Source organism: Aulonocara stuartgranti (assembly GCF_965226115.1).
Source record: "Aulonocara stuartgranti genome assembly, chromosome: 14".
NCBI lineage: Eukaryota > Metazoa > Chordata > Actinopteri > Cichliformes > Cichlidae > Aulonocara > Aulonocara stuartgranti.
The window spans coordinates 24,926,071-24,946,215 of record NC_138950.1 but is presented as its reverse complement, the minus strand read 5'-3'; the positions used below and the strand labels follow the sequence as shown (position 1 = coordinate 24,946,215).

Genomic DNA, 20,145 nt, shown 5'->3' with positions numbered 1-20,145 from the left:
ACAAGGCATTTGTTTTCCTGTTGACCCCTACACTCCCCAACATGCACAATAGCCCATTCTTCTTTGAATATGCCAACAAAAGAGTTTAAATAAAGATCCACTGAGAATGTTTTTACGAGTCCACTTTATTTTCTTTTCCAACATCTCAGCCACATCTCACTCTTCGTTCAACAAAGTGCATTGATTAGACAGCATTTCTGGCAGAAGTAGCTGTGGCGGTGGTGGAGGGGTTTGCAGTCTTGCAGCATGTGTCTATTTCCTTTCTCGCTGCCATTAGAAGTCGCAGTTTGAATTTACACACTCGCCGTTAGATAAGGCATGAAGTTAGGAGCACAAGAACAGAACTGTTATGAAAGAGAGTGACTTATGACACTTTGAATCTACAAGCCAGGAGTCACAAGCTAGGATATGCCAGGATTTCCTTCTTCTTCTTTTTCCTTCATAGGTCGTCGGCCTTTTGTGTTAGAAAACTAGAACTTCTACAAGTACAACATGGGAAAAGGGTCTGAGTTTAACAAAACCACTGTGCATTTTACAAAAAGCTGCTCATGGCAAACAACCAAACCAACACCGCTAGGCTACTCTGCTCGTTTTTCATTACAGTATGTCTGTACACGCAAAATATAAAAATTAAGTCAACATTGCAGTCAACAGGGAAGGGTGTAAGGCAAATGTGGGTTAGGCGTTTTCAGCTGGGATGGAGCCTTCAAGCACATGACCAGTGGTTTCCAGTAGGGTCATGTGCTGCTTTGCGGAGACGTAGAGGGGCTTTCTGATGGGGCTGAGGGGGGCGGGCCAAGTGTCAAGGGTCAGGAAGAGATGGAACGGGAGGCTCCTTCGGGCTGCGACACAAGAAAAACAGATGACTAGAAATAGGTCACACATTACTGAGTTGTCCGTGGTGGCTGAGGAAGACACCACCATCGCCACGCCTGTGCCACCCAGCGTGCCGGCACCTCCTGAGGCACTTCTGAAGCTCACTTAACAGCTTTCACAAACGAGGCGTGACAGGGGCTCGCAGGGGCTGGTGCACAGCTTAGAGAGGAGGGAGGGGAGGAAGGAGAGTGGGCACTGCCACTCTTTCAGGGCCAGCTCTAAAGCTATTCCTTCAGTGGGACATAGAGGCCTTAAACACACAAAAGAGCTAAAAGAAGATTAGAATTTTTAATCACCACAAATATCTTCATTAGTCCCACTGACTCCGAGGGAAAAACAGGGGATAGTGAGATGCTTTGGTGGTGGATCTAGGTGATCCCCAGGCATGCTGTGTACCCACTGAAGCTGTTTGCAGATGAGTCAACAGTGGCAGTCCTCTGCAAACACGCTGCAGCAAGTGCAGGTTAAAAAGATAACTCCTTCCAAACACCAAGGTAAAGTAAGCAGGATCTTAGTGCTTTAATGAAAAACTTGCCTGTTTTAGATATTAATGCATGCCACTGCATCATGCATACAATACAGGTTGCGTAATTGTATTTTGCACAGAGCTTTGTTAACAGGGTCAAAGAAGCACAAAAAAAGAAGGAAAAAAATCTGTACTGAATGCAAGTTTATCTTTTTAATTAATCTGGTTACATAAATGCCAAAGAGAAAAGCAACACACAGAAGTTTCTAGCCATTCTTCTACCGAGCCACATAACATCGCACTGCCCTCCAGTGGTAAAGCAGAAAAAAGCAGAGGGTTTTACCTGGGGAGCAGTAAATCGACATCATCAGCATCGCTTAGCTTCAACTACTCCGCCTCTTCCTCCTGTTAGAAGACAAAATCATGTATTGATAACCAACACACACACACAGAAAGCAGAGACACGTGGCAGTGGTAGAAGGTCGGATTAAAATCTGTTTAAAGTGCCTTTGTGTATTCTATTCTAATGTTTCTAACGGTGCAAGCTTTAATTTGTGGGGAGGAAAAAAAAAAAAAAAAAAAAAAAAAAAAAGCGATCCCAATGATAGCTGAGACTCTCTCGTTGTTAAACCTTTTACCTGGATGCGTCTCATCAACCGGAGAAGGATTTGTGGGATTCAAAGTGGAAAGACTGCAGTTGTTTCTTAGTTTGTTGCATAAATAAAACAAAACTATTTGAATTGCAATTTAAAAAAAAAACAAAAAAAAAAAAAAAACCACAGTCTTTACTATGAGTGAGCTACCAAGATGTGTGATGTGTGTTTGTGTCGCACACAAAGATCTTCCCTCTTTACAACACTGGACCAGGCATGGCAAGCACAGGCAGAAGACCACATGTGACAAACTGCTGTAATACTACCTGTGTTTCTTCCAACTCTTCTTCTTCTCCCTCTTCCTCCTCCTTTGAAAAAAATTAAAAAATAAAAAAAGAAGAGGGAGGGGCTATGTGAAGTCATGGCTTAAATAGGGAGAAGGTGAGACGACTTCCCATGTTAGTGGCTGTGTTAAGGATGGGTTAAAAATGGAGAAGATGTCAAGCGTGGGCAGTGGTGATGACAGCAGGGTCGGAAAAAAAAACTGAGGAAACTAGTTATGGAGTTCTGTTTTTAATGAGATGACCTAAGTGAGACAAGAGTGGTGCTTAAGCAGGCGCACCGTGTAACATGAGGTTAAACTGCGTGTCACGTGTTTTAAGTGTTACCACTCAAGCCGCGAATGCTGTTCCTGGTTAGTCTTGAAGTAAACAACACGCTCACTGAGGTTATCTATTATTCGATCCTACAACCACTTTATTCCAACAGGTGACCCAAACTAAGAGAGCAGTAAGCCTGGAAACAACGCAGTGTGTCGTCTAACGTGAAATGTTTTTTCTTTTTCTGAGTATTGCATGAGAACAAGATGTGCTCCGTCTCCTCCATCTTCTTTGAAACTTGTCACATCCACTTCACGTCCACTTTCTTCAGATTGCTCTTGGCAAAAAAGGAACAAAAGCCATGGCTTCTTTAAAAAGAAAAAAAATGTCATCCTGTCAAGTCAGTGCGCCCCATCTCCCAGTACAACAAAACCAAACATGTCCGAGTTATCCTCACGTGCGTGCAGGCCAAGTTTTAAAAGAAGACAACGGAACGTTCAAGCGTTTTTTTTAGGTATCAAAACTAAAAAAGGGAAAACGTCTTGGCAGACTTGCAGAATGTTTCTCTGTGAAAGTTTCATAAAAGTTTGCTCCAACTCTGAACAACCTCATCTTTGTCCTGGCTTGTTTGAGGCCATATGAGTTATACTGCACACAATATTCACTGAACCAATGACAAGTACGATCTTGAGGAGAGAGAGTTCGCCTGAACATGTGCACACAGTCTTTCTCTGCAATCGGATCATGCATGAAAAGAAAAATCCCAGTCTCTGTGTGATTCACACCGTGCAAAACTTATACAAAGATTCTATAATCCAGATATACCTCTTGCACTTCAGCCTCTTCTTCCTCCTGTGGAACACAAAATCAGGCAGTTTTGAAAAAGAAACCAACATTATGGTCCATATGTGACTCGCATATCTGTTACTACATGAAATCCACCTTTAAGGTTTAGGTCAAATATGATCAGGTTTATCATGCTGCAAACCAGCAGGCATGTCCATGGAAAGTGGACCTAAAAGTCCATGCAGCACACCAAAAGAAAGAAGAAGAAAGGGAGAGAAGGGCAAGTCTGTCAAGCTTTAAAAAAATTAATTAATTAATTTAAAAAAAAAAAAAAAAAAAAAAGTAGAACCACCAGAAACTACAGCACTGCCTTGTTCGTCTTGCTCCTGCAAGAGAGGTTGGACAAGGACAAAACAGATGGGAAGGAAGGGCGGGGCGAAGCACTGAAGCATAAGCAGCGTAAACTCAAGCAGAGGCTGGAATGTCTCTGAGAAGCAGAGCCCTTTTCACACAGCACTTAGAACCAGACTTTTTTTTTTTTTTTTTTTTAAAAACAACTTTTTGAACCAACTGATTATTCATTGTGTTGGTGTGTTGCAGGGGGCAGAGTCTGATTTAGGGAATGGTTAAAGTGTGGACTCTTTAGAGGAGCTACCCTTGAGATGAGCAACGCTGGGTGAAAAACCGGCTGGACTGACTCACCAGACTTCAAACCCTGTCCACAGGGTGCAGACTGAAAAACAGTGCAAGAGCAAGTGTGTGAGTTTGCTTTTTGAAAGTTGGGTCACATGAAGTTGAAAAGTTTTGGGGATGTGTCCTGACAGGCAAAATCCAGGGCAAAAAAAGGCCCACAAAACACTCTTTCAACATAATGATATAACTGAGGAAAATGGATTATTACATTGTTACCATGATTGTCTTTTTTAATGAGCCCTATATTGGTCATTTCTTTATGAGAATTACTTGAGGTGCTGTATTAATCATCACTCTGGATGATACGTCTTTGACTTTGACTTGTGTTGTTTTTTTGGTCTTTTAGCATTTTACTCTGACCCTTTGTTATCACAGACACGAGGCGACCAATTCATTGTTTCTGGCAAAAGACAAAATATGCTAACAAATAGTGAAATACTAATCATTGAAGGAATGCTTGAGGTGTGAAAGAGATTAATAATCTGACAAAGTAATGAGTCACTAAACAAAAACAACAAAAAGAAAAAAACAAGACAAACTCAGGAAGGCTAGAAGCAGTTTAAAATAAAACATGAATCTACCTCAAGCTGTCGTAGCTCTTCTTCCTCCTAAAAAAAAAAAAAGAAAAAGAAAAAGTAACAGGCAGCAGGTCAGCCGGCTGTGTGGGGAGCAAAAGAGCACAACAGGCATGTGGTATGGAAATGTCTTATGATTTCAAATGAAACTATGGGAACAGTCGAAGTTGTCAGGAAGCAGCTAGAAAACTGGGAAGAAATGAGGAACGGGATGTTAGCAGAAAGACAGGAAAGGTCAAAAAAAAAAAAAAAAACTTGAGGAGATCGTAATAAAGAGAGAGCAGAGAGAGGGGTAGACAGGTGAAGTCTTCAAAGTTGGCAATTTAAAAGGCAGACCAAGACCCTCCCAAACCCATCTGGACGACCTTCCCTGATATCTGCACCATCAAACCCACACTGCTGATGACTGTATGGAGGAACCGCACAGAAAGAGACGAACAGAGAAGCACAGTTACCTCTGACTGCAAATCCTCTTCCTCCTGGAGGGAGCAAACCAAGAGGGCAAAGGAGTCAAATGTCATACAGCGTGTGTGTGTTTGTGTACACGAGGAACCAGCAGACACAGCTCTGATATTGATGCATCTAGACCAGGGGTGTCAAACACAAGGCCCGGGGACCAGAATCAGCCCCGCAAAGACCTCAATCAAGCTCATTGGGGGAAATGTGAATTAAGGCATAAATATTGGATTTTAAACTGTATTTTACTAAGTTTTGCTGCTTTTCCTACAGATAAAGACCTTTTAGCATTCTTGCATTTACTACAGCAGCATTTCTTTATTGTGCATAAAAACTGAGAAATACTGAAATTAATTTATATTAAAGGGGATTAAATGCGTCGTTAAACTGTATGTGGGCTGTATGTTGGCCACAATGTAAATTGAGTTTGACCCCCCTGACCTAGCCTGTGTGAAATGAGTCAGGTGAGGGATGGGCTGGAACATGAACTCAAAAAAAACAAAAAAAAAAACAACAACATATCAACTCTGAAATGCTAAATGAGATCAGTCATTTGGTGTTTAACGCGTGAGTCAATTAGGCAGCTTTTTTTAATGTGTATGTGTTAGTCCCCATAGGGAAATAGTTCCTCTGCATTTAACCCATTCACCCAGTGAAGCAGTGGGCAGCCACCAATGCAGCGCCCGGGGAGCAGTGTGAAGGGACGGTACCTTGCTCAGGGGTAGGGATGGGTATCGTTTAGGTTTTATCCGATACCAGTACCAAACCGGTACTTTTGAAACTGTGCCAGTGCTTAAACCGGTGCTTAAAGAATAGAGAACACATAATTGGTCCAAAACACTCATGTTCAGCTGTTTTTTTTTGTAAAAAGATAACAATGTGTGCCTTTTCTGCAGCTATAGGGGATTTATGGCATCACTCTTGGCTGGAAGCAGTGCTTAAACAATGGAAAAAATACAAACTTTGTCCAAAAACCTCTCATGTTTGGCTGTTTTCCACTTTTTCTTTTAGCCTCATTTTAGCCTTTTTGGCCAGGGTGAAGGGAGTATCTGCCATTAAACAAGAAGACAGCCTCATGTAACTACGACGGTGTTTGCTAGTTCACCTTACATGCCTTCATGTAATAATGTGGTTAGCCTACTCAACGTAAATTACACACGAACAACATTAAGCTACTCACGCAGAGAAGAACGGCTGCTGCTGCCATCATCATCCGTCATCATCCTGCTACACTGGCAGGGCTAGGGGCCAGGACTCTACTCTTCGGGTTTTTTGCAGATGTTGCTAACTCCGGGTCCGATAACAGGCATCACACCCGCAGTAGATGTGCTCAATGTGAGGTCTCACAGCAAGCTATCAAATACGGCGCATTTCTCGGCTTTTAAAAAACCCTATACGTCGCCAGGTGTTTCATCAGTTTTGAGATGTTACCTCCTTTGCACAGTATCAGCTTAAAGCACTTGTTGCAGGCTGCTGAGTTTGCATATTTTGCTGTGAAGTACAGCCAGACTTTGACCGCTTCGCTTTGGGCATTTTTAATCTGTAGCTCTGCTCTAAAAGAACGTACGTACCTGGGCCCGCCTACTACGCTCACAAAGGTAAAATGATTGGCTGGAATCCAAAGTGTATGACATCTCAGGAAAAAAAGCACCAAAATAAAGCACCGAAATGTGCGCTTCCTTTCGGTCTGGTTACTACCGTTTATGTCAGAACCGGTGCCGTAATGGCACCAGATACCGGTACCCATCCCTACTCAGGGGTACCTCAGGGTAGCCGTTCAGTGGAGTCGAACCCCCGACCTTCCGATCATGGGGCCACCACTCTACCTACTGAGCTATACTTGCATTCAGCCTATCTCAGTTAGAACTGCTTTAAAACCCCGTATTATAAGTGTTTACACTGCACAAGATTAAAAGACATATTTTAAATAGCAGAGGTTTCTTAAGCACTCAGATTTTTGTAAACAGTGAAAGTGATGGGAGACAAAGAGAGAGAAAAATTCTCACTGGCCTTGACAAGCACAGAGTGAGGGAGGTGGTACAGCATGTTTTCACTGCTATTCAAAAGTGTGGGGTCACACAGAAAAATTCACATTTTTCAAAGACTCGCCTTAAACTTTAAATGAATAGAAAATACAGTGAAGAAATCAAGGTTAGCCACAATGAGAAGTTCATCCTTCCAACTCTGGTGTCATTAAACACACCTTTGCAGAGCAGTTTGTTAAAGTAATATGGAAACCTTCCCCCCACGCTTCCTACAGTAAACTAAGTCACTTCCCACAGCAACTCAGGGACTGGTCACTCTGTTATCACAGAATAGCAGCTTACTGCATCTTCTCCAAAGAGATATACCGAAATCTTCCCAGAACAGAGTAAACTCTCTGCTATGAAGTCTTAAGGATCTTAAATTGGGGGGGGGGGGGGGGGTTCCATTTCCTTGGATGGAATAGTCCTGGTTTTTTAGAACAAGAAGACTTAAGTTTTAGAAAAGGGCTCTTTTGGGGCCGTTATGAGACTGCAACTGACTCATGCAGACTAATGCTTCACACACTCGACTAGCCAAATTTAAATTGTTCCTTTGGAGGTATAATAATTCATTTTTGGAAGTTATTTGATGCTCAAAAAAACCTAGAATGTTGTAACTATGCATTAATAAGTGTGTAATTCAATTTTCCAACAATTTTATGTATTCTCATAAACTTAGTGTCCAAGCCCAATAATGTTACGTCAATTTCAAAGAAAGTTTCACTAACACTGGCTAACAGGGGCTAACAGCAGCTAACAGTAGCAGAAACAGCAGTGCTTACCGATAGAAAAGTTCAATCTATCCTCAACAACTCACCTGGCTATGGCTGCCATTGGACAGAAGTGAGATTCACTGCCTTCTAGCAGACTCCTTTCACAAAATTTTACATCCAAAATAATGTAAAAAAAAAAAAAAATTAAAAAAATTAAAAAAATTTAAGTGACCCAAAACTTTTTAGAAATCTTTTATAAGTTTAGCTCATGTCAGTGTCCGAAAGTCTGAATGACTGGCAAGTACACGTGTTTGGGTAAAGGTGAAGACTGGTCTAAACCAGCAATGACTGCTAAGAAAAGAAAGAATTAATAAGCACCCGCTTAAATTATTCTGCATGCGTTGCACAGTATGTTAATAAATTATTTTCCCTCTCAAATAAAAAAAGATGAAGAACACATGTCATTTATTGAATGCACATAGTTATTAAAAATGCTGGGATAGTAACTGCTGCTGTTTCTGTGTATTGTGTCTATAAAACATCAATAAAGCACTGTTCCCTATTAAATAGTGAAATAAGTGTTACGTGAATTTTTTTAGATAATCTCACCTGCTCTTCTTCCTCTTCTGCTTGGCCCTCCTGACAGTGGAGATAAGATAGCATTAGACACACACACACACACACACACACACACACACACGACAGAGTGAGGAGTTTCTGGGGACCCTATACTAACACACCTTGACCAGGATAGTTAACAGTAAGTGAATTGTGTCATCAACTCAAAAACCAAACATAAGACACCTAATGGAATTGACAGAAAGGCAATAATAAATAAATTAAACATCCACTGGCAATGATGAGACGTGTAAGAATGATGATTAGGGATCTCGGCGAGGTGAATTAGTAAATTACTGAGTCCAGGGAAGGAGACTTGAGGAGAAGATGCAGATACAAGGTTGACAGGAACTTGAAAATGAGGGAAACCTTAAATGTGGAGTAAAGGAGGAGATTAAAGGGAAAACAAGGATTCTGAGTGGAAGAAATTGGCATTCCAAGGATGGAGGCAGAGGAAAAACGAAGGGAGATTAGGGTCTAGTTAAGGCGCAATTACAGTGTCTTCTGTGACCTCGTCTGTTTCTTCCACTGCTGCTTCCTCCTCCTCCTTCACTGTGGGGGCTTCGTCTCCTACCGATTCTGCAGTCTCTTCCTTTGCTGCCCCCTCCTGTTCCTCCTCATCACCCTCACCTTCTTCATTCTCATCAGTGGCCTGCTTCACCTCTTTATTTGAATCCCCATTACGATCCTCCACTGGAACCTTGTTATTGTAAGGTGTAAACAATAGTGTGTGAAAGAAGAAATACACAAAGAAATAAAAAAAAAAATCTGATATACTACTTCAGGCACTGCTTTAGCAGCATTACGATGGTTGGCTCATCAGATGGAAAGGTTTATGAACTCAAAACAATGATGTTATCCTGGTAGGTTGTCATCCAGTTAAAAAAATAAATAAATAAATAAAAATAGGAAGGGAAAGCTAAAAAGTCAAGGTGTAGGTTGTTAGAAAACAAATCCAAAGTTGGATATGCTAAAAATTAATACTGACATTTTAAAATGAGAATATAGATATTTTTCTCTTTTCTGTAAAAAAAATATTAAGTTACAGCTAACGGCAAATTAGCTTAACTTAGCCTAACACGAAACCTGTAAAAGGAAGAAACAAACAAAGAAAAACAGGTAACAGTATTTGTCCAACATTCATTAGTTTAAAAAGTTTACTGCGCCAGATTAAACACACCAAATGTAACGTGTTAATTGTGAAGCACTCATTTGCTAGATTACCTGTTTTTACCATGTCTGCTAAGCTAATACTAGCATAATTTCACATTAAATTTTCAGTTATAAGAGAGGTACAATATGGGTTTTTTTTTAACATATTGTGTTATATCTCTTTCAAATAGCCAATAAGTATCTTTATCCAAATGTCAAACTATTCTTCTACAAGGCTAAATCTAAAAAAATCTTATTCACATTGTTAGTTCAATTAACCAGAAATACAGGTTTGGTCTAAAGTAGTTTGGCGCTGTCTTTCTGAAGCAGGCCGATGTGAAAAGTGTTCCTGGACTGTCACAGTTAAACGCAGTCATCATTTACAATACAGGTTTTTGGCTTTGTCTCTTATGTGAAGAGACTGATGAAAATTTATTGATCTCATATTGAGAATATATACTGTAACTGGAAATCCTAAATACATTATTAGCAAATTGTTGACTACTAAGTCACGTTTTCTCTGCCATATGACTCTTCTGAAGCATTGCCTACTTCAGAGACTAAAATTATAAAATTGTGATAAAAATGATAAAGAACATGAAATGTAACAGTAAAATGCAATATTGTTGCAAATAGGACAAGAGATCAGTGCTGCAGAAAATCGTTACTCTTGGGGCTAAAATTTGGGAAATTAGAAAGGGAAATCTGGGCTACGGTAGGTAAGCTCTAGTGAACTGAGAACTAGCAGGAATTTTCTCGTGGTAATAATCTTGTCAGAAATAAAGATGTTATTAAATATATCTATTAGAAAAAAATGCTTTTGATAAAAATAAAACATCAAATTTTACGATTTACACACAATAATACCACAGTTTGGTTGCTTCACAGCCCTTTGGCAGTCTGAACACAGCAATGCAGTGTCACAGTGTTATGATGACAAATCAGAATAGTGTGTTATTATGAGCTCACATTTCTCACTCATGCAACACCAGAATAAGTCGATGTGGTAGATGAGACAGGGCAGCCATGAAGAAATTAGGAATCTCTTTAAGTCACCAGTTATGGACAGAAGGAAAGTTGTTAAGTGACGCTGAAAATTTAAGATGAGACACGGTGAAAAGAAACTAAACACAGACTAAATGAAGGCATTACTATTGTGTCGTCAAGGTTTTCCTCAGCATGGGTGCCATTCTCCACAATGTTATCCTTGTCAGCTTGCTCTGCTTCCTGTACCAAGGAAATTACCAGGTTTAACACAATCGCGTTGACATTTAGTGTCCGGATAACTTGCCAAAATGTCCACGGCATGTTTTTGTTTCTTTTAGTCACTCAGATCTGGTTACCTACAAAACAAGTTCCACTGCATCTAATTTCAACACATTTAATTGTTAAAGAAAAAACAAATTTCAGTTTTAAATTTTAAATTAATTGAATTTTGAAAAATGTGTTTGAATCTCACATCAGTCAAAAGCAGATATATGAAGACTGGAACTTTGGATAAATACAGTTAGGGCCATAATTACCTCCACAGCGGATTTTAAACCAAACAATTAAGATAGGATTGAAGTGCTAAACTTCCGTTTCAGTGGTTTAACTAAAGCAATTTAGCAATTACAGCCATTTTTATACACACTTCCCCATTTTCAGAGTCTCAAAGGTAATTAACTGATTCATTTTCACAAATCACCTGCTTGCTTAACACCAAAATGCCAGGGACATCACAGACAGTTAAAATGGATGAATACAACTTTACAACATCGAGAACACTCGTCACAAGGTAGGCATCTCATTGTCAAGACCTACAGTCAAGACCCTTATTAAATGTAAATACAGAAAGTTTACAACAAGTTGCAAACCTCCGGTTACACTCAAGAGCAAGAAAGTCAGGTTAGAGACAGAAAACATCTAAAGGAGCCTGAACAGCTCTGAAAAAATTCTTTGGACAGAAACAGAAACTAAGATGCAAAAGAATAATTGGAAGAAAAAAGTAAGTAGAAGGAGAGAAATACTGTAGATGTTATAACATGGGCATGTATGGCTGCCAGTACATCTGGGTCACTAGTGTTTATGATTATGTGACTGACAAAAGCAGCAGGATGAACTGTGAAGTGTACAGATCTGCACCCTCTGCTCAGATTTAGCCAAATGCTGCAAAACTGATCAAACAGCTTCACAATGCAAATGTATATCAACCCAAAGCGTGCTGCAAAAGAAACCCATGAGTCCCTCAAGGCAAAGAAACATGATACTCACAATGGCCAAGTCAGGCATCTGAGCTCAACCCAACAGAGCAGCTTCGTAGTTATTAAATACAAAATCAAATGCAGAAGAAGCAACAAGTGAAGGTGGCTGCAGTAAAAAGCTGGCAGAGCATCTTAAACAAGGAAACACCACATTTGGTGATAACCATAGGTTCTACACTTCAGGAGGTCATTAAAAAAAACAAAAAAAAACAATAAACAATCCTTATATTTAAAACTATACTAGTTGTCCGATTACTTTTGAAGATCAGAAAAGTGATTACTTTGTACAAAAAGGGCTGTTTTTCATAAACAGTTAACACTTAACTGATGTTAAACTTCCTGAATTAAAGCCAATAGTCTGCACTTCAATCACATTTTGGCTGATCTAAATCCCACTGCATTGGTGCAAAGAGTTAAAACTACAAAACGTGTAATAGTTCAAATACTTATGGACTAAAGTGCAGCCTAAACTAGGTACACACAACCTAAGTTCTGAAAGAATTTTCCTGTGATGAGCATAAACGTGGTCTAAATTATTTAATATATGAATAAAGGAAGAGAGACTATTTGTTGCATCTTTGTTTTTACTTGTACGTTATGACAGCACAGATGTTCTTATTTAATTGGGAATTTTGTTGTACACATGAAGTTTTGAAAATTCATCATGGTATTTTCAGACTTTTTATTGTTTTATGAGCCATAAATGATAGGAACCCCCTCATTATAAGAAGGGAGTTAAACCTGTTTGTGTCCAAAATGATAGCTGGATACATTGATTTCATCTGATTACAAACCTTTCAATAACAATAAAGAAGAGCATTTATTCTTCTGACATTCTTTTGATTCAAATTAATCACCTTAAACTCTCAAGTCTTACCTGGAAAACTAAAACATAATGTATCATAATGTTGCAATTCATATACAATCGATAAAAGAATATTGTGTATTGAAGAAAGTCAAAGCAGAATTAGTCCAAGCTGAATTGTTGGACTAACTCTGTTGTATCAGTACTGAAGTAAAAGATTAGAGATATTAGAGAAGAAATGTGGCTTTTGCATACGTTTTCCACAACATACAGTAGAAAATAATACTGACCTTTGACCCAGGAGGAGGGGGCAACCCCAGGAAGGTGTACACTAAATTGTCCTCTTTGGCATCAAAGAATGTGTCGTAGTCCTGCACAAGATTTAGAGATCTAAATCAATACAATAATTTACTTTCCCTCCAATTTTAACTTTGTTGCTACAGTTGTTCCATTACAGACATTAAAGTGCATTTCCTATGCTTTTCTCTCAATATTCTGAAGGTAGACACAAGTTAAAAACATTGGCGTATCTGAATGCGATGTATACTCACCCCACAATAACTCTCTTCGTTGAAGATTTGTGGGGGGAGGGGGATGCCGTTGGCTGGCTTCTTGTCCTCAGGGACGTTCTGCCTCATCCACATGCGGTTGTCCTCATTGCACGCGATGTCCAGTGGAGTGTAGTCAACTTTAAGAGCCTCCAAGAAGCCAACCACATCTTGCTGCTTCTTCTTGATCTGCGAGGCAGAGAAATCCTCCCTGATTGCACTGTATATGAGGAGAAGCCTGGAATATTTAACCTCAGGATGGCAGCTGCAGCATTCTGGGGTTTGGAATATCAACTAACATTATTTAAATGACAGCATGGATTCACATCTGATGCTCTACATAGTGCTCCCTTCCCATCCTCTCCTACTAAGTAAACACAGAAACCACTGACAACAATTTAAAAGAAGTACGAGTTTTACTTTATTTTTTTACCGTACTTGGTTTATTATTATTGTCTATGTAACAGGTGTCCTATCTTCTGTGTATTTTTTACTTATCTTGTTTTCATTTTGTATATTTTTTATTAATATTTATTGAGCTTTTCTACTTCATCTATCATAGTATATAAGTTGTTACAGGTTGTGTTTTACGCTGTGGCTTAATTTCATTTCCCACGCAACTATCTCAGGCTTTGCAGTCAATGGTCTCAAAATGAGAAAGCAGGTGAGCAGCAGTTGTCTGGGCAGAAATCCATCGTTGATACCAGAGGTCTACCAGAGGCTTCAAGCTGATAGCAAGGCAATGCTAACTAAAAGAAAAAAGAAAAAAAACTCTTGTATGCAGAAGAGCATCTTTGAATGCACAGTACATCAAACCTTGAAGCAAATGGACTACAGCAGCAGAAGACCACACCAGGTGCCACTCCTGTCATTTAAGGACAAGAAATTGAGACTACGATTCACACAGGCTCATCAACTGGACAACAGAAGACTAAAAACATCGCCTCGTCCTGTGAGTCTTGAGTTTTTCTGCAATGTTCGAATAGGGTCAGAATTTAGTGTACACAAAATGCTTCCATCCTGCCTTTTATCAACAGTTCAGGTTGCTGGTGGTTGTGTAACGGATGTGGATCTCAGTACAATTAGCCCCCTTAGTACCAACTGAGCACCATTTAAACACCACAGCCTACTGGAGTATTGATTGCTGCTGACCCTGTCCATCCCTTTATGACCTAACAAGGTGTGCCTCATAAAGTGACTCTTGAGTGTATATTATCTGATCTTATTTTATTTTAAGCCCTTAAATAAGCAGAAACACAACATGATTGCTTTTTCCAGCTTCTCAGATGCCAACATATGCTATTATCCTTGTGTTATATGGTGTTGAATGACTAATAGTTTTCTGTTTTGGTCTGTTAATAATCCATAATCCATGTTTCTGGGCTCTGGTGAAGGTTGAATGTCTTCATGTTTGATCTTTTTACTTGTATCTACATCTGCTGACAGATCATATTTAAACTGATAAAAAAAAAACTGATTAAAAAGTGTAAAAATGAAAAAATAAATCAATAAAAAAAATACAAACAGCAGGGTCGAAAAAGGGACAAATAAGAGGATAAACAACGATGCATTTTCTAAGAGTTAATGAGGACTGTTGTGGTCAGTCATTGAGTGTCATCTGCTAATACGGGTAGATGACCATACCCGCATGAAACAAGTCCACTCAAAGGATAAACCCCAAGTAGTGTGTGTTGTGATACAACACTGCTAAGTGGGCCCCAACCACTTTAGCATGGCCAAAAGTGGATGTAAGAAATAAATTCACCCTCCCCTCTGCTGTTATCATCCCACCTAACATATACACCGTTACCTCAATGCGAGTCTGACTTAAAGTTTCATGTTAAATCTCTTTTTGGGGGAGACACCGACGTCAAGCGTCTGCATGTGGAGGTCCTTAACATGCAAAAAAAAACAAAAAAAAACTTTGGGAGCCCCTGTTCTAGAAAGCTCTGCATATAAATCACATCGACCTGCGAGACAATTAAACAAAGAACCAGAGCCTCTCAGGCGTAAACTCAGGCACAAATCAAACCGTGCACTTGCCTGCAGTGTTTAGATATGCCTAATAAAAGTCAAGTCACATTCATTTCGAGGTTTAACGCTCTCGTGTCACTGTATGAGTGACAGTCCTGGCCGGTTACAACCACAAAAGTTCACTTTAAGAGAAATAAATCCTTTGGAGTAAAAAGCTTACCGCTGTGGATCCCGACGAAGACGCGAGGAAAACTTTAATGACCATTTTGCTACAATTTATTTTGTCGACTATGCAACAAGCGGTCTCTTAAAGGAGCAGGCAGCCTTCTCTATTATTAGAGCACACCCTGGACGGAGACATAGCACAGCGATCACTCACTCACTCACACACACACACACGGTTATTTTTGTCTCCAGGCTCCATTAGTGAGGGTCGGCCCGTAGGGGCGCAGCACTACTCACAAACACTGATTGGCAACTTCAGCTGTCTGTCGGTGAGGGAGGGGGCGCAGTGGAGCTGGTTCCCAGCGTCCTGCTGAGTGCATATATGGACAGAAATAGCACTGACCAGCACTATAGGCTGACAGGTTTTCAAACCCGGTGTTGTGCCAAAAAGTGATCGGCTGCCAAAAACTGTATTCCGATGTTTCTGTATGTTTTCTTTGCGTGACACCTTTGCTTATATTGGTAAAGATATTGTGGTGAAAAGGTTTTTACAAAGGGATCATACATAAAATAAAGAAATTGTGTTTTTGCAAGTAATCTTTATGACTCTGTGTTACTTTACCTACATGTTAATCCTAAAAATTATTAAAATATCTTATTGGAGCTGTGATGTTATATCTGTTGCGATTTTTGCTTCCCTCTATCAGATCTCTCTTGACAAAGACATTTTTAATGTCAGTGAGAATTTTGCCTGCATTAAAGGCTATATAACCAATATAACCAAAAACTGATTCGTAAGAGATGTTTGAGATGTTTGAAAGATTACAGGCGGTACTGCAAATTTTGGTATCGATCCAATACCAAGTAAATAAAGGGCTAGTATTGTCGATACCAAGATCAGTATATGCTGATTTATGAGAATAATCATCATCAGATTGCAAATTCTTAAACACATTTTAATGACACTGTGATCACTATCATTGTTATTTTACACAAATATTAGTAAACACAATAAACCAACAATTCCGTGTTTCATGGGGTTTTTGGAGATGTGTGGGGTTTTTGCAGATGGGCTATAGGCTATAAATAAAATAGACTTGACAGTCAGTCAGACATTTTTTTTATAATGTTTGAGGTATAGTTTTTCATAAAAAACTGCAGTAATTTAAGACAGTTCAGTGCAATACTGAACTCAGAGGATAGAAAGAAAGTATCGATCCTATCATGCTAGTGAACCACTACCAGCGTCGGTATTGATGTCATCGATATTTGGCTCGATCCGCCAACCTGTACCTTTCAGTGTGAAATCCTTTCTAAATTACATTCTGTTCAGTTTTTCCACATGAAGTTTTCATTTTCTAAACTTTAGTTTCATTGTAAGAATGGAGCCAGCTCGAGTAGGCAAATAACAAAGTCTCATACTCAATAACCCTGTTAGAGTCCTTGAACAGTTTTTTTTCTTCTTCGTGAGTGGTCTACATTCCCTTTCATAAGAAATTAAGGACATTGAACATTTATTTTAAAAGAATCTCCTCTACATGCAGGACTACAATGGTCTTTTTTGTTTATTTTGTTTTTTGCTCAGTTTTTTTTTCTAGTTACCGTCACTTTATTGTTTTCTTTTTATTTTGTTTCTTTACCGGCTGGGTACCATGGCAACCGTGGACGTACATCTACAAAAAATAATAAATAAATAAAAAGCCCCAGCAACGAATAGTGAACGAGTTCGTATATAAACAAACTATAGTTTACCCTGCTAAACATTACAGCCTGAAACAGAGAGAGTTTGAGAAGATAGCCACGCATAGAAGCAACTTAGGTTGGTTTATTACCGTTATGGCTGGTGCATTATTTATTTTACCTCGTGTAAATTCTTATTCATGCCAGTCTGGCTTTGAACTGTGCTTTTTCTCTCAGGTAAAGAGGATTCGTGAGTGGGAGGTAGCAGGGCCTGATGATGCAGAAGGCTGTTGCCCACGAGAAGCAGGATGAAGGTATGACCAGCAGCTCTGACACCTCTATATGGTCCAGTCCCTCCGGATCATACAGTAGCTCTGATGATCCACAATACACCTCTGTGTGTGAAGACAAAGCAGATGCCATCCCATCATTTCAGTGGCAAGGATCAAAGCGGTCTAGAAGACTTGTATTTGGTAGTTTTCATATCTCAAACATCTCAATATCTAAATATTTTATATACAATTCCCTCTACCATGAGTAAAGTGTTTGGGGGTGTCCTTCCTCTTCAGGTAATAAAGCTCATGGGGGCAGCATGCAAAAGACAAACCCTACTACAAACTGCTATATGGTTAGCTTGCCTCCAATCAGGTCCCTGGAGACTCCAAAGCCAAGCCTGAAGCGCATCAGGGAGCTTGAGAACAAGGTGTGGAGTCTGCAGCAGCAGCTGTGTGAGTCCAGGGCGGAGAACAAACTCCTGAAGAACGTGCAACATCGCCACATGGTGGCACTGCAGCACTTCCAAGACTCAGAGAACAGTATTGCACAGGTGGGTTTGTGGTTTCTGCCACTAGTCTCTCTTGCTTTTCAGATTCATGTTATCAATTAACTGTATGTGTACAAAATACTGCTATTTTTCCTCATCTTTCTCTTTATAGTGCCTGTATACGTCCCTCTCACAAATAACATCAGTGTTTCTGTTATTGTCATAATATTGACCATATCTGTTCACAGATTGAAACCAAGCACAAAAACGAGGCCAGAGCTCTTCAGCATTTGCTCCGTGAGACCCGCACCTGCCGTGACAACCTAGCAAGGCAGCTGAGGAGCACAGAAGACAAAATGTTGCACACAAGGGAAGCTCTCCAGCACCTGCAGCTGCTCAGCCAGGATCACAACCTGCTGGAGCGGGAGGAGCTCACCCTGAGGCTGGCCAAAGCCTCTGCTGAGCTGGAGGAGAAGGACAAGAAGATACTGGTACGAAGGAGCAGAGAGTAGAATGATGGTGGACGATATAGCATCCTAAAAAAATATGTTTTACATTAAACATTTGCTTCTTTATTGTCTCTTCACTCTATTCTAGGACATGGAGACGAATTTTGAGTTGTGCCAAGCTTCATTCAAGCGGCAAATAGTCACAGAGCAAAGAAAGATGAAAGAGGCGAGAAAAATATCCATCCACCTGCAACAGCAAGTATATCAGCTCACCAGAGAACTAGCGGTAAGCTGAAAGAGATGTGTGTGGTCATTCTGAGGCACCTCCCCCTGTCGCCATATAAGTCTGGGAGAAGAAAAAGTGAAAAAGTCTTGATTAGAAAAATAGCCAATGATCAACTGTAGAAACACAAGGTCTTATGCTTGGGTGTTACTAGTTAAACTCACTTGTCATTTTTCAATAAATAAATATATATATAAAAAAATATGTAAACAATTTAAAGGCGCTGACTGATGATCGGTGTGCGGTATGTTTTTTACTCATACAGTACAGAGAGCGGGAAATGGGAAAACGTAACATTTACTCCCACCGATTCCAGAACGGGTCGAGCAATAGAGGTAAAAAAAACAAAAAAAAAACAATCTGCCTTATCGCAGCTTGCTCATGCTTGATTGGCTGTCTGAGTGGTTTTGATTTTTAGGCAGGGAAAACAAGATGGTTCAAACAGATGGATTAGGCCTGCTCCCCATTGGCCCTGCAAGTCTTTTGGAGAATGAATATTCAGAGCATGTTCAGAGACTGGAGCAGCAGGAGAGCTCTGTGAACTGGGTATATGGTTCAGTTACTCAAAAACAGAACAACCTTCTCACATACCTGTCTTTTATCATTTTTAAATTATTTTATCAGCAAACCAATTTAAAATCTTTCTCTTGTTTCAGGGTCGTTACGGTCCAGCGCAGAAGTTTTCAGTTATAAAACGTCTAGAGAGAAAGGGTCCTGCTCATTTGTCTTTAAAAGAGAATCACCAAGACGATGCAAAGATATCTGCAAGTAAGTTACTCAATCCTAACAAAGTGACAATTCTCTAACAATATACAATCAAGAAACCAAACACTGTTAAAGGGGGGGAAAAAGAACGGTTGAAATCGTAGTAACAGAGGCATAAGTTGTTTTGGCATTTTGTCAGGTTATTCAGTATTTTTCAAATTGAAATATTTGCTTTCAGATTGCAGTGACATCAGGAGTTCAGACAACAGTCCAGAGCCTCTAAATGAAGAAGATTGTATCAAAGAAAAGGAGGAACCAGAACCCACACGGGCGCTCAATGGACCTGAATCCATAGTAAAACATCAGTTTTCAGACATCTGTTCAGATGAGAGCCCAGAAAATGAAAATAACGGAGAAGCCCCTCAGGTGCAGGAAGAGACGCGACAAACACAGCACGAAAGCACAATGGCCTTTACTTTAGAGAGGTGTCTGAATCGAGCAGCACCGAAGAGAAAAGAAAGCAGAATCCCCAGAATCAGAAGCAGCTACACCTTCAAACAGACCACAGAGAACCTGCACTGTGGAAGACCAGCATACAGCACTGAGGACTTGAGCCCACAGGAAAGCTCTGAGGTGGAGATCCTCAGTAGAATTCCTGAGCTTCATCTACCAGATGAGAAAACTGATGGAGGTGGAGCACACAGCTCTTAGACTGAATAAAGTGCAATTGAAAGGAAAGTGCAGGCTAGCTCATCATATGATTATTATGCAGCTACCATAGAGAAACTCCTTTCTGCATCATAACACACACAGTATGACTTTCTGAAACGTATTAACAGCCTGTAAACTAATGTTTTTCTACTCCAGACTCTTTATTTCAGTCGTTATTTCATTACAGTAATGTTTTACTGCCCAATTTGCTTTGGTTGGCTCATTCCCAGGTAAAGGTAAAATAACAAAACACATCTTTCTTTTTTTT

At 39.8% G+C, this 20,145-nt stretch overlaps 2 protein-coding genes across 33 annotated transcripts; one reads left to right on the top strand and one right to left on the bottom strand.

Annotated features, from left to right (window-relative positions):
- Positions 1–107: 107 nt before the first annotated feature.
- On the bottom strand, positions 108–17,232 carry sh3bgr (SH3 domain binding glutamate-rich protein). Of its 32 annotated transcripts, none has more exons than XR_014271065.1 (12): positions 15,342–15,624; positions 13,151–13,336; positions 12,890–12,970; positions 10,704–10,778; positions 8,896–9,099; positions 8,391–8,420; positions 5,044–5,067; positions 4,595–4,621; positions 4,023–4,053; positions 3,360–3,386; positions 1,686–1,747; positions 108–842 (listed from the first exon to the last, which is right to left on the bottom strand). XR_014271065.1 is itself a non-coding variant. In XM_082504072.1 (12 exons), the coding sequence occupies exons 1-11, from the start codon at positions 17,166–17,168 to the stop codon at positions 1,730–1,732; spliced, it is 735 nt and encodes a 244-aa protein (XP_082360198.1). In that variant the 5' UTR covers positions 17,169–17,232; the 3' UTR covers positions 108–842; positions 1,686–1,729. The 32 variants fall into 32 exon arrangements, 29 of the variants coding, with proteins under 29 accessions (XP_082360198.1, XP_082360193.1, XP_082360173.1 ...); XM_082504072.1 differs by lacking the exons at positions 4,023–4,053; positions 15,342–15,624 and adding exons at positions 2,262–2,303; positions 17,148–17,232; XM_082504067.1 differs by lacking the exon at positions 4,023–4,053 and adding an exon at positions 2,262–2,303 and having other exon boundaries at positions 8,911–9,099.
- Positions 17,233–17,558: 326 nt separating this feature from the next.
- On the top strand, positions 17,559–20,034 carry LOC309688381 (uncharacterized protein; the record flags this gene model as incomplete). The annotated part of the gene is made up of 7 exons (XM_082504046.1): positions 17,559–17,792; positions 17,978–18,220; positions 18,327–18,464; positions 18,727–18,796; positions 18,880–19,007; positions 19,118–19,229; positions 19,405–20,034. The coding sequence occupies 7 exons, from the start codon at positions 17,559–17,561 to the stop codon at positions 19,875–19,877; spliced, it is 1,398 nt and encodes a 465-aa protein (XP_082360172.1). The 3' UTR covers positions 19,878–20,034.
- Positions 20,035–20,145: the final 111 nt, after the last annotated feature.